The 14,829-nt window shown below is 40.5% G+C and overlaps 2 protein-coding genes across 5 annotated transcripts in view; one reads left to right on the top strand and one right to left on the bottom strand.

Moving 5' to 3' along the window:
* mcph1 (microcephalin 1) overlaps positions 1–14,829 on the bottom strand; it is a 261,368-nt gene that overhangs the window by 95,980 nt on the left and 150,559 nt on the right. The gene's annotated exons all lie outside the window — the stretch shown is intronic.
* angpt2a (angiopoietin 2a) overlaps positions 1–14,829 on the top strand; it is a 102,609-nt gene that overhangs the window by 26,437 nt on the left and 61,343 nt on the right. Inside the window, 2 exon segments of the mRNA XM_073056761.1 lie at positions 1,675–1,821; positions 12,981–13,102. Of these exon segments, the coding sequence (XP_072912862.1) occupies positions 1,675–1,821; positions 12,981–13,102 (269 nt within the window).

The following is a 14,829-nucleotide window of genomic DNA, read 5'->3' as shown; positions in this document are numbered from 1 at the left end:
TGTAGTAGGACTTAGACAAATTGGAAGAATGATCAAAAAAGTGGCAGATGGAGCACAGTGTTGGGAAATGTATGATAATGCATTTTGGTAAAAGGAGCAATAGTGTAGACTATTATCTAAATGGGGAGAGTTTTCAAACATCAGAGATGCAGAGGGACTTAGGAGTCCTCATGCAAGACTCCCAGAAGGTTAATTTACAGGTTGAATCTGTGGTAAGGAAAGCAAATGCTTGGCATTTATTTCAAGGGGAACAGAATATATAAACAAGAAGATAAAGCTGAGGTTTTATAAAAGACCAGTAAGGCCACACTATTGTGAACAGTTTTGGGCCATGTATCTCAGAATGGATCTGTTGTCATTGGAGAGAGTCCAGAGGAGGTTCAAGAGGACAATTCTGGGAATAAGGGGATTAACGTATGAGGGGCGTTTGGCAGCTTTGGGCCTGTACTCACTGAGATTTTGGTGGTGGGGGGGGGGGGGGGGTGTGTGTGTGTGTGTGTGTGTGTGTGTGTGTGTGTGTGTGTGTGTGTGTGTGTGTGTGTGTGTGTGTGTGTGTGTGTGTGTGTGTGTGTGTGTGTGTGTGTGTGTGTGTGTGTGTGGGGGGGGGGGGTAAGGTAAAGGTACAAAGGTAAGGAGGAATATTTTGAACCAGAGAGTAGTGAATCTGTGGAATGCTCTGCCATAGACTGTGGTGGAAGTTGATAGTTTCCTGATCAGTCAGGGCATCAAAGGATATGGCAAGTAGGCAAGTGTATGGGGTTGAGTGGGATCCGGGATCAGCCATGATGGAATGATGCAGCAGGCCCGATGGGCTGAATGGCCTAATTCTACTCCCATATCTTATAGTCTTATGGGGTGTGTGGGCTCTTTGGGTGGGAAGGACTTGTTTCCGCACTGGTCTTTAAGAAAATGAGAAAGTATCCATTGTGAGTGAGGTCTAAATGACACACCACTAACGAAGGAATATGCTTTAACCCTTATTTTCAGTTCTTCTCAATGAGTTCTGAATGAGCAAATGGATTTAGAACATAAGGCTTTTGAAACAAAAGAAATCTACCTTCCTCAGAGGCAATTGGAATGTGCAACAGGCTGTACTTACAGCTTTAAATTTAATTAAAAACAGTTTTGAATGTGGTATAAGGATAGATGTAGAACAGGTTTTATCATTGTCTTCCATACCTACACAGGACAGAACAATAAATGTGAAGGTGAGAGAACATTGTGGTGATCTTTAGGATTCAGAAATATTTCACCTCACGTTATGTACTTTATTTCTGCACAACTTTTTAAATTTATATTTTTAATATGTACTTCTTATTGTAATTTATAGTTTTTCTTCATGTATTATACTGGATTGCTGCCACAAAACAACACTGACATAACACGTCAGTGATAATAAACGTAGCGTCATTTTCTGTACATACAATCACTCTATGTATATAAGCTAATCTTATTTACCTACAGCCACAGTCCATATTACTTCTAAATAGTGTTTTACAGGATTGCTTTTATACTTATTGTGTTTTCTTATGCTGCATTGGACCCATAGTAACAACCATTTTGTTCTCTGTTACACTCATGTACTGAAGAGTGACAATAAATAGTCTTGAATTTAATTTGACTTCAGCTTTGGAATTCAGTAAATGGGCTGAAATCTGTATTTGCCTTTTGCAGCTTGAAAGCTACATTCAAGACAACATGAAGATTGAAATGGTGCAAATCCAGCAGAATGCAGTGCAAAACCAGACTGCAGCCATGTTAGAAATAGGAACAAACTTACTCACTCAACAAAGTCGCAAAATAACAGATGTCAAAGCTCAGGTAAGTAGTTAAGTCCAGGTTATTAAATATCCTCTGGTAATGTGGTGTCAAATAGTTTCACGGTCATTCATTCATCCATTATGTGTCATGTCATATGACGTGGGCAATCATGTTCTTGACCATGATTGTTCTTGTCAAATTTTTCCACACAAGTAGTTTGCCATTACCTTCTTCTGGGCAGTGTCTTATAAGACAGGTGACCCCAGCCATTATCAATACTATTTAGAGACTGCCTGCATGGCATCAGTGGACGCATAACCAGGATTTGTGATATGCACCAGCTGCTCATATGACCATCTACCACCTGCTCTCATGGCTTCACATAACTCTGATTGAGGGGCTAAGCATGTGTTACACCTTGCCCCAGGGTGACCTGCAGGTTTGCGAGGGAAGGAGTAATTTGGTAAAAATGTATCTCCAAGCCATCACCCGTGGTAGAGCATGCTAAAATTTGGTTCAAGATGATTCCTCAAGGGAGTACCAGGCTAATACTCAATTTATCACCTGTTTGAATGCAGCTCAGGGATTTTCAGAGTTGATTTGTGCACACACATTAACCTATGCTCAGTCTTCTCAGTGAAATAGTCTCAGCAAAGTTCCAAATAACATGCTGTTTCTTGGAACACGGCCAATGTTATTCAATTGCAAAGTGTGCAGTGCAAAAACAAGTATGCTGAATATAATTTACTGATTTAAAAAAAAAATCTGGAAATCACATCCTAAACTTATGACATTTAAGTTTACAAGTAATAGAAAGCACAAATGAGTTGATAGTCCTATGTACCCTGAACATGCAAGGTTTTAACCAATCTGTAAACCAAAGTAAACCCTTGTACTTTTTCATAAGACCATAAGATATAGGAGTAGAATTAGACCCTTTGGCCCTTCGAGTCTGCTCCACCACTCCATCTTGCCTGATTTTTTATCCTTCTCACCTCATTCTCCTGCCTTGTCCGCATAACCTTTAGCATCCTGACTAATCTAGAACTTATCAACCACCACTTTAAACATACCCAATGACTTTGCCTCCACAGCTAGCTGTGGCAATGATTTCCACCGATTTACCACTCTGGCTAAAGAAATTCCTCTACTCTAAAGGGATGCCTTTGGGCTTCTCAGTCATGCAATTACTGCGGTGGCTTGGAAACTACCACCACTTTATGGAACAAAAGAAGTGGAGTAAGGTTACTCGTCATTTATTATATAATCATCTATGATTCAGATAAATAAACAGTCAAATGCTGTTGTCACACCATCTCATCCTTTCAATTAAACCTTTTAGTAGACAAATTAAACTGTAAGATTCAAAGAATAAAAAGTGCAATCATATTGAAAGACTGCATTATTTCAAATATTAATTTTGATCTCCTATAATACTGATCATCAGCTTCCACTGTCTGCACAACCTTCAGGTAAAACAAAGCACATGACGTGGTCTAACACAATACAACAAGCTTGATTCTGTGCTAATGTAAAGTTGTACGTGCAGGATATTTAACCACTGCGATGAATGTGTATATATGTCATAAAAATATTATCTTGCTTAAGTTCAGAACGAGAAACTTCTCAGGAAAGATTTATACTGATGGAAGAGTAGAATTTATAATAAACTCGTAAAAACAATTTCACCAAAAGAGGCAATCTTAATTAGGCACAAAGTAACTGGATTCCAATTAAATTCAAGCCTTAGAATACCCATTGCTTTTCATTTTTCCTTGAAGAGCAATAAAAATGTGTTCAGTAGTTGCAAGCACAACCAAAAAAGACAAAGTAAAAAGCAATGAATGTGAAAATAAAGTTGAAAGGAAGGTCATGCTGTGTTGATCAACAGAGAATAGAACATGATCTTAATTTCACAGTGAACTGCTACTTACTGCCACTTCCTGTGGAGACTGAAGAACAACTTCAGTTAAAGACATAATTGACAGCAAATGGTAAGTTTTAATTGAAGTTTTTAAATTAATTGAAAACCAAATTACTGATTTCTGAGGATGCTTACATTTTTGTTGAGAAATCAGAATAGCTGCAGATGTGAAAATAAATAAATCCAACCTTTTGCAAGGCACTTAATTAATAAGAAGATAACACTCTACTATTTTATATTGCCGACAAAATAAAATCTCAACATAAAGAAGTTATATACAAGTATGCATGAGCTGGACACCAAGATGGTGCATGGCTGTTTGTAGTTGGTGGAGCAATTCGTTTGGTCTAAAAATTTGGTCGGTAACCAAACAATATGATAACCAAGGTCACATTAACAGCAAGCCTCTTCATCAATTACATTAAACAATCTTGAGTCTTGAATCTTGAAATATAACACCTGAAGTTATCAGCAGAACAGGAACAAGTGTGTAACCAAAGAACTTTAAAATGAAAAATTGTGATGATAGGCATCACGTTCTTTTGAGCTGTTAAGAAATTGGACCAAAAATGTATGGATAGAAGATTGGCAAACTGAAAGGAGGCAAAGAGTGGGAATAAAAGGGGCCCATTCTGGTTGGCTGCTGGTGATTGGTAGTGTTCCACAGGGATCAGTATTGGGACGGCTTCTTTTCACATTATATGTCAACAATTTAGATGATGGAATTGTTGGCTTTGTAGCTGAGTTTGTGGATGATAGAAAGATAGGTGGAGGGGCAGGTAGTATTTTGGAAGCAGGAAATGTGCAGAAGGACTCGGCCAAATTGGGAGAATGGACAAGAAAGAAAAATGGCTTTTAGCATATTGTGTAGGGAAGTGCCTGGTCATGCACTTTGGAGTAAAGGTATGCACTATTTTCAAAGCAAGGATAAAATTCAAAAATCGGATGTGCAAAGGGAACTTGGGAGTCTTTGTGCAGGATTACCTAAAGGTTAACTTGCAGGTTGAATCAGTGGTGAGGAAGGCAAATGCACTGTAAGCATTAATTTGGAGAGGACTAGAATATAAAAGCAAGAATGCACGTAACACTGAGGCTTTATAAGGCATTGGTCAGACCAAACTTGGAGTATTGAGAGCAGTTTTGGGCTCTTTATCTTAGAAAAGATAAGCTGGCCTTGGAGAGCTTTAGAGGAGGTTCATGAGAATGTTTCTGGGAATGAAGAGGTTAATGTATGAGGAGTATGATGGCTTTGGATCTATACTCATTGGAGTTTAGAATAATGAGGGAGGATTTCATTGAAACATATTAGCTATTGAAAGGCCTAGACAGAATGGAGGTGGAGATGATATTTCCCACATTGGATGAGTCTAGGAGCAGAAGGCACAGCCTCAGACTAGAGGGATGTCCATTTAAAACAGAGATCAGGAGTAATTACTTTGGCCAGAGGATGGTGAATCTGTGGAATTCATTACTATAGATGGCTGCAGATGCCTAGTCATTTGGTATATTTAAAGCAGAGGTTGATAGGTTCTTGATTAGTCAGGATGTCAAAGGTTATGGGAAGAAGGCAGCAGAATGGGGTTGAGAAGAAGAATAAATCAGGCATGATGGAATGGTGGCGCAGACACGATGTGTCAGATGGCTTATTTCTGTTGCTTTGTCTTTTGGTCTAAGATTTGACAAACATGGATTGTTTCCATATATGTGATAACCATTAGAAGAAAAATTCTATCATCTTTCCATGTTTCAGGGGATTGTTGAAACTTCTGCTAAAAACAATGTCTTACCTTCAAAACTTCTCATCTTCAATTCTGACTCTTTCACAATTTGTGGCCACAAACTGATATACTGAGGCCTTTAGATTTCAAGTTCTCTCCCTAAACCTCACTCCATTTTTACTTATCTCTCCTCGAAGGTGCTCCCTGACACCACCTCTCAAATTTCGTTCTGTTCCAATGTTCACACTCCACATTATAGTGGCTTATAGATAGCTCTGTTTGTACAGCCTGTGGTGGAGCATTTTTTTTTTAGAATGGAACAGCTGTTTAAACACAGCAATGTTTGATATTATATATAATTTTTTCACAAATTATCTCTCCTTATATTATCATCTCTCTTTGTCAAGGACCCTCTGAAAATCCAAGTAAGCAACGTCAACTGAATTTCCTTTGCCTATCCTGCCTGTTATTTCTTCAAACAAATCCAACAGATTTGTCAAGCAAGATTTCCCCGATCAAAATCACACTGACTTTGACCTATTTTATCATGTGCCTCCAAGTACCCCAAAACCTCATCCTTAATAATGGACACCAACATCTTCCCGGCCACTGAAGCCAGGCTAACTGGCCTATAATTCCCTTTCTTCTGCCTCTCTCCCTTCTTAAAGAGTGGAGTAACATTTACAATTTTCCAGTCCTCTGAATCCATTCCAGAATCTAGTGATTCTTGAAAGATCATTAGTAATTCCTCGACAATCTCTTCAGGTGTCATCCGTCTGATTCAGGTGACATCTATCTTTGGACCTTTCAGTTGCCCAAGCATATTCTCTTTAATAATAGCAACTACACTGCTAGTGTCTTCTATCGTGAAGACTGATGCAAAATACTTATTAAGTTCATCTACCATTTCTTTGTCTCTCATTACTACCTCTCCAATGTCATTTTCCATCAGCTCAACCAATATCCACTCTCACCTCTCTTTTACTTTTTATATATCTGAAAAAACTTTGATATCCTCTTTTTTTTTATTATTGGCTAGCTTACCATGGTGTTTCGTCTTTTTCTCTCTTTATGGCTTTTTCATTCCCTTCTATTTGTTTTTGAAAAATTCCCAGTCCTCTAACTTACCACTAATTTTTGCTATGCTGTATATCCACTGTTTTGCTTTTATGACTTCCCTTATCAGTCATGGATGAATCATTCTCCCTTTGGAATTTATCTATCTTGCACCTTCTGAATTGCCCCCAGAAACTCCAGCCATTGCTGTCCTACCATCATCCCTCCTCATGTCCCCTTCCAATCAACTTTGGCCAGATCCTCTCTCATGCCTTTGTAATTCCCTTTACACCACTGCAATACTGATGCATCTGACTTTATCTTCTCGCTCTCATACTGCAGGGTAAATGCTACCATATTATGAATACTGTCTCCCAAGGGTTCCTTTACCTTATGCTCCCTCATTAAATCTGGTTCATTACATAACACTCAATCCAAAATGGCATTTCCCCCAGAGGGCTCAACCACTTGCTGCTCTAAAAAAGCTATCTGCTAGGCATTCTACTAATTCCCTTTCTTGGGGTCCAGCACCAACCTGATTTCCCAATCAACCTGCATTTTGGAAACCCCCATGACTCTCATAACATATCCTTTATTTCATGCCTTTTCTATCTCCCTTTGCAATTTATATCCCATGTCCTGAATACTGTTCAGAGGCCTGTATAAAACTTTCATCAGGGTAAAAGGACCCTTGCAGTTTCTTAACTCTAGCTACAAGGATTCTTCATCCTTGTATAATACCTTTTTTTAAGCATTTGATTTCATTTTTTTTACCAACAGAGCCAACCCACACCCTTTGCCTGCTTCCTGTCCTTTCGATACGTGTATCTTTGAATGTTAAGCTCTCAACTATAAATTTGCTGATGATACAACTATCATTGGCAGAATCTCAGATGATGATGAGAGCAAGATATATCAAGCTAGTTAACTGGCATTGCAGCAACAACTTTGCACACAGCATCAGTAAGACCAAAGAACTGATTGTGGACTTCAGAAAGGATAAGATGAGGAAACACATTCTCGTCCTCATAGTGGGATCAGAAGTGGAAAGAGTGAGCAATTTCAAGTTCTTGGGTGTCAATATCTCTTGAGGACATAATCTGCAGCCAACATTCAGCTCTAAAGAAGGCAAAACAGCTGCTATATTTCATTAGGAGTTTGAGAAGATTTGGTATGTCACCAAAAACACTTGCAAGTTTCTATACATTCTAAAGCAGTGTCTCAGAAAGGTGGCATCCGTCATTAAGGACCCCCACTATCTAGCTCATGCCTTCTTCTTACTGCTACCATCAGGATGGAGGTACAGAAGTCTGAAGGCACACACTCAACAATTTAGGAACAGCTTCTTCCCCTATGCCATCTGATTTCTGAATGGACATTGAACCCATGAATACTACCTCACTACTTATTTATTTTATTTTTTTGCACTACTTATTTAATTTAACTATATCACGTGTATATATATACACACACACACAAGAATTACAAAAGGAAAATAAATTACAATAAGTATATTTACTGTAATTCTATTTCCTTTTGTAATTCTTGTTTTATTTTTCTCTTTATTATCATGTTTTGCATTGGAATGCTGCAAAGTTAACAAATTTCACAATATATGCTCGTGATACTAAACCTGATACTGCCATGACTCAGTGACACACACAATGTTATACCTGCCAATCTTTAACTAAACTACAAGATCATCCACCTTGTTCCGCATACTGCGTGCATTTAAATAGAACACCTTCAGTGCTGTATTAATCACCATTTTCGATTTTGCACCTATGTTACACTTTAACCTATCCCACTGGCACAATTTTGCCCTATTATCTGCCTGTCCACCCTCATAGTCTCACTACCACACTGCATCAACTTGCCCCATCCTCAGTCTTATCATTCCATTCCCACCCCACTGTGAGATTAGTTTAAACCCTCCCAAACAGCTCGAGCAAACCTGATTCTAAAAGTATTGGTCCCACTTGGGTTGATGTGTAAGCCGTACTTTTCACACAGTCATACCTTTCCCAGAAGAGATACCTTTGATCGTAGAAATTTGAAACCCCGCTCCTTGCACTACTTCCGCAGCCATGCATTCATCTACCAAATCATCCTGTTCTTACTCTCACCGGCATGTGACACACACAACAATCCAGAGATTACTACCCGGTAGGTCCCACTTTTCAGCCTTCTGCGGAACTCCATATAATCCCTCTTCAGGAACTCTTACTTTTCCCACCCATGTTGTTGGTACCAATATGTACCACGACTTCAGGATTCTTACCCTCCCCCTTTAGAATACTGCGGACCCAATCTGAGACATCCCTGCCCCTGGCACCTAGGAGACAACATACTATCTGGGTGTCTCTTTCACATCCACAGAAGCTTCTGTCTGAGCATTTAGCTATGGAATCCCCTATCATTCCCTTCTGAGCCACAGAACCAGACTCAGTGCCAGAGGCCCAGTTACTGTTGCTTCCCCTCCCTCTCCCCCTCCCCACCGGCATTCAAAGCAAAATACTTATTATTGAGGTGAACAGCCACTCTGTACTGGCTGCCTATTCTCTTTCCCTCTCGTGACAGTCGCCCAAGTGCCTCCCTGTAGTTCCTATCTATCACCTCCTCATTTTCCTGTATCATTGAGCTGCAGCTCTAGTTTCCTAATACAGTCTCTAAGGAGTAGCATATCAGTGCACTTCGTTTAGGGGGAACATGAGGAATAAACTTCTTCACTCAGAGTGTGGTGAGAGTGTGGAACGAGCTGCCAGTGGAAATAGTGGAGTTCAATTTCAACATTTAAGAGAACTTTAGATTAAGTACATCGAAAGGAGGGGTATGGAGGGCCCTCCACCAGATTGATGGGACTAGGCAGGATAATAGTTCGGCTCAGACCAGATTGGCCAAAGAGCCTGGTTCTTTGCTGCAATGTTCCAAGACCATGACTCTGCTGAGAACATGAGTTGTAGATTCAAGAATGGTTGCATGGCCTGGTATGAAAACATCAATGACCTTGAACAGAAAAGCCAAGAAAAGACAGTGGATACAGCCCTGTCCATCAGGGGTCAAGCCCTCCCCATCACTGAGCACATCTGCATGGAGTGCTGTCGCAGGAAAGCAGCACCCATCAACAGAGACTCCCACCATCCATGCTATACTCTCTTCTCAGAGCTGCCAACTAGGAGGAGGTACAGGAGCCTCAGGACCCACACCCATCAAGTACAGGAACAGTTGTTAAGCTTCAACAATCAGGCCCTTGAATCAGAGGGGAAACTGTTTTTTACAACCTACAGACTCAACTTTCAAGAACTTTTCATCTCACGTTCTTTATATTTATTGCTTAAACATTTAATTTTATTATTTTGCTATTTTGGCGATTTGTATTTTCTTTGAATGCCCATGAGAAAATACATTTCAGGGTTGTATATGGTGACATAAATGTACTTTGATAATAAATTTACTTTGAACTTTGAAAGTGAGTCTGTAGGTTGTGGAATTCCTCTTTTTCTCCAACCGCACTGCATCATACCTGTGAGTTGTCTAGACACTTGAATTGACTGCAAGTTTAACTTAAGGGCATTTTTGGCAACATTATTATAGCTCTGTCTTGATGACTGAAACATCTGCTTTCATTCCTTAAACCAAACACAGAGCATGAACATGGTGTACACACATGTTCTTCTGGATCAATCTGTTGTCAGCTCCTCAGCAATAAAACACTACTGGGAAACAGAACACTCTCCTCAATGGATCAACGTCTAACTCTGGCAAAGAAAAATAAAGCATTTTGTACTTTGGACAGATAAAAACTGTTCATAGCTCCAAACTCCATGAGTAATTCTGCAAGTTAAAACGAACACACTTTACATTAATTCAGCAAACCACCTGGCCTCCCGGGTAACTGAGTCATGTGAACCTGCAAGTTTTTAAAACACAATTTGAATTGTATGAATTGACTTTATTACTTACATCCTTCATATACATGAGGAGTAAAAATCTTTGTTACATCTCCATCAAAATGTGCAATGTGCAATTTATGATAAGTAGTATGTACAACAGGACAGTCAATATTACATAGAAGTACAATTGTATCAGCGTGAATTAAGCAGTCTGATGGCCTAGTGGAAGAAGCTGTCCAGGAGCCTGTTGATCCTGGTTTTATACTGTGTTTCCATTTCCCGGATTGTAGCAGCTGGAACAGTTTGTGTTTGGGTGAATTGGGTCCCCAATGATCCTTCAGGCCCTTTTTGCACAGTTGTCTCTGTAAGAGTTCTGAATAGTGGGAAGTTCACATCTACAGATATGGTGTGCCGTCTGCACCACTCTCTGCAGACTCCTGCGATTGAGGGAAATACAGTTCCCATACCAGGCAGTGATGCAGCCAGTCAGGATGTTCTCAATTGTGCTCCTGTAGAAAATTTTTAGGATTTGGGGAGCCATACCAAACTTCTTCAACAGTCTGAGGTGAAAGAGGTGCTGTTGTGCCTTTCTCACCACACAGCCGGTATGTATAGACCTCCTGAGATCCTCGGTGATGTGTATGCCGAGGAACTTAAAGCTGTTCACCTGCTCAACCACAGATCCATTGATGTCAAAAGGGGTTGGTCTGTCTCCATTCCTCCTGTAGTCTACAAACAGCTCCTTTGTTTTTGCAACATTGAGGGAGAGGTTGTTTTCTTGACACCACTGTATCTTGATCTCTTCTCTGTAGGCTGCATCATTATTATTTGAGATTAGGCCAATCAGTGTAGTATCATCAGCAAATTTAATTAGCAGATTGGAGCTGTAGGTGGTGACACAGTCATGGGTATGCAGAGAGTCAGAGGGGCAGAGGTGAGGGAGCCCATTCTTACCACCTGCCAGCAATCTGAGGAAGTCCAGGATCCAGCTACACAAGGCAGGGTGAAGGCAGAGGTGTCTGAGCTTCTTGTCGAGCCTGGAATTAACTATGGTATTAAATGCTGAACTGTAGTCCAAGAACAGCATCTACACACAAGCATCCTTCTTCTCCAGATGTGTAAGTACGGTGTAAAGCAGTGGCTATTGCATCATCCGTCAATCAGTTTTGTTGGTAGGTGAATTGTCGGGGGTCCAGAGTGGGTGGTAGCACGCTGCAGATGTAATCCTTGACCAACCTCTCAAAGCTTTTGCTTATTATTGAGGTGAGTGAGACAGGCCCCTGTTGTTCAGACATGTTACCTTGGTCTTTTTAGGTACAGGAACAATGGTGGATGTTTTGCAGTAGGAGGGCACTCTACACTGGGAGGGAGCGATTTAAAAAGTCTGTAAACGCAGCTGCCAGTTGTGTCACGCACACTCTGAGTACCCACCCTGAGATGTCGTTTGGTCCCACAGCCTTGCGACTATCCACTCATTGGAAACACCTGTGCACTTCAGTCTCAGAGATGACCAAGCAGCAGGTCTCTTTGGTAGCTCTCCTCAGGGGCTCAGTATTGGCAACATCTAATCGAGCAGAAAAAAGATTTATCTCATTTGGGAGTGAGGCAGTGATGCTGGAGACTCCACTGCATTTAGCTTTGATGTCTGCAATGGTGTGCAGACCTTGCTATAAGCTGCATGTGTTGCTGGTGGACAGTTGTGTCTGAATCTTGTCCCTATATTGTTGTTTCGCTGCCTTGATGATTTTGCGCAAATTGTAGCTGCATTTCTTGAGTTCCTGTTGGTTATCGGCAACGTAAGCTCTGTGTTGCGCATTAAGTGCTGCTCGCACAGAACTGTTGATCCAGGATTTCTAGTTTGGATAGACCCTGACCAATTTCTGGGAGACAACATCCTCAATTCGCTTCCAGATGAAACTCTTGACCCCTTCCGTGAACTTGAAGGCGTCCTCATGGATGACATTCCAGTTGACGTCATCAAAGCAGTTCTGTAGCATGGATTCTTAGTTGTGAATTTCTACAGATTCACTGTGGAGACCATTCTAACTGACTGCATCACCATCTTGTATGGAGGGACCAGTACACAGGAATGGAAAAAGACTCAGCCAGCTCTATCATGAACACATCTCCCATGTTTGAGAACACCTTAAAAAGGGTTGAAGGACTCCCGGCACCCAGGACATGCCTTCCTCTCAGATACAGGAGCCTGAAGACACGCACTCAACATTTTAGGAAAAGCTTCTTCCTCTCCACTGTCAGATTTCTGAATGGATAATGAACCTATGTACTATTCATTTTTTGCTCACATTTTCCACTACTTATTTAATTTATACTGTGCCGAGCAATATGACATAGGTGATCATGGTCTATAATCTGATTGTTCTTGGCAAATTTATCTCCAGAAGTGGTTTGCCATTGCCTTCTTCTGGGCGGTTTATTTATAAGGTGACCCGCAGTCTAATGGAGGGAACAAGTGCCTTGCATCTCTTTGGTAGAGACTATATATATATTCTTTCAATTTTTTATGTATTGTAATATACTGCTGCCATGAAACAACATATTTCATAAATATACTTGTGATATTAAACCTAATTCTGATTCTAAACATTTGCATTTGATTTCCTCCAGGTTCTAAATCAAACATCTCGACTCGAGCTCCAACTTTTGGAAAATTCCCTCTCCACTAATAAATTGGAAAAACAAATTATGGTCCAAACTGATGAAATAACAAAACTGCACAAAAGGAATGGGTAAGTAAATTGTTGAGACCTCTAACAACCCCTGTAAGCTTTTTTATTTCCTTATTGGGTTTTTTTTCTGCGTGTTAATGGAATCTCCAAAGATGACTTGGTTTGGCATCTGGTTGTAACACAAAATACATGTGTTTTTACCATCTCACCACTCTGCCTGCATTCCCCTCAGCACCTAACCAATCCAACTGCATCCTGTTTCACCACATCATCTACAGTATACCCCTCCCCACCTAACCACTCCGTCTGAATGCACATGCAAGATCCACTCCCATACAACTGGATAATTCTTTCAAGTTTACAGCAAGTGGACGTGGATGTGAGAACCTTCACATGTACAAGTCTCAAACATTATGTCCAACATCATACTTAATAAAAATGCAGACTGAGTTGTTTGCATCTTGGATTTGATTACCTTGTGTTCAGTGATTTTATTCTTTCTGCCTGGATTGGTCAAGCAACAATGGGATTGGAGGCTGACCAATTATAAAGTGGCATTGACTAGTCTGATATCAGTCTGGGCCTCACTGACACATTCTGAAGACCAAACCTGGCAGCTCCCTCCATTGCTAGACTCCATCAGGTTCCAGATTCAGAGCGGCTCAACTTGCTGAGATTCCTGAGCAAATCACTGCTCAGAGCTTGGAACAGACTAGATAGACTTGCGGGGTCCAGGACTCCATTGTCAGAGATGCAGGGTAGGAACTGAAGGGGTAGGGGCAAGATCCTTTATCTAAAACAAATACTTCAGCCGTATCAATATTTTCAAATACAAGCTTCTGTTTAACTAATTATTTTCAATTGCTTTATAATTTCTTTAAATTTCTTAATTCCATTCTAATAGTTTCATTTCTGTCTCAGAATGTTATTGGTATTAAACAAACATATAACACGGAACAATACAGCACCGTGCAGGCCCTGCAACTGTTGATGTCGTGCCAGTCTTTTAATCGACTCTAAGATCAATCTGGCCCTTCCCTCCTCCAAAGCCCTCCATTTTTCTATCATCCATGTGCCTATCTAAAAGTTTCTTAAATGCCCTTGATGTACCCTCCTCTACCATCATCCTTGTCAGGATGTTTCACACAAAAATCTTACCTCTGACATCTATATGTACAGCTGGAATCAATATATACAGCCAGGAAGACAAGTTGGAGTACAAAACATTTTGCTGAAGGAACTCAGCATCTGTGGGGGGAAATGGACAGTTTTGGGTTGAGACCTTTTGTCCAGACCAGATGAAGGGGCTCAACCTGAAATATCAACTGCCCATTGTGAGGGTGTCAGAGTGAGAGTGTGAGAGTGAGAGACAGACAGACAGACTCTCTAGAATCTCATGTGTCTCCAAGATGGATGGTCACAGCAACTTCAGATGTTGGTCTTCCTTGGTGCAGCAACATTCACATTGTGCTGATCGATTTGGCCAAACTTTGGGCAAACATAACAGGCCTTTTAAGTCTGGACCACAGAAACAACAACAGAGATAACAGTGGTTTTGAATAGGCCATCAGAATTGGCACAATGTCTATAGAAATCACTGTTTAGTTTTGGAATCCAATTCATTCAAGTAATGGAAGATGACAAACCAACAGTAATAACTCAGCCAAGAAAAATAGTGAATGCTCACTGAGCACCAATTAACACCCGGGAAAGGGGAAAACTATGACTTTAAAAAATACTGAAAATGCTTTTATCTTGCATATTAGTTTTGAAGAACTCAAGGGTGT

This window comes from Hemitrygon akajei, chromosome 9 (genome assembly GCF_048418815.1).
Source record: "Hemitrygon akajei chromosome 9, sHemAka1.3, whole genome shotgun sequence".
Lineage (NCBI taxonomy): Eukaryota > Metazoa > Chordata > Chondrichthyes > Myliobatiformes > Dasyatidae > Hemitrygon > Hemitrygon akajei.
The sequence above is the reverse complement of the archived record's forward strand: the minus strand, read 5'-3'. Positions and strand labels throughout refer to the sequence as shown.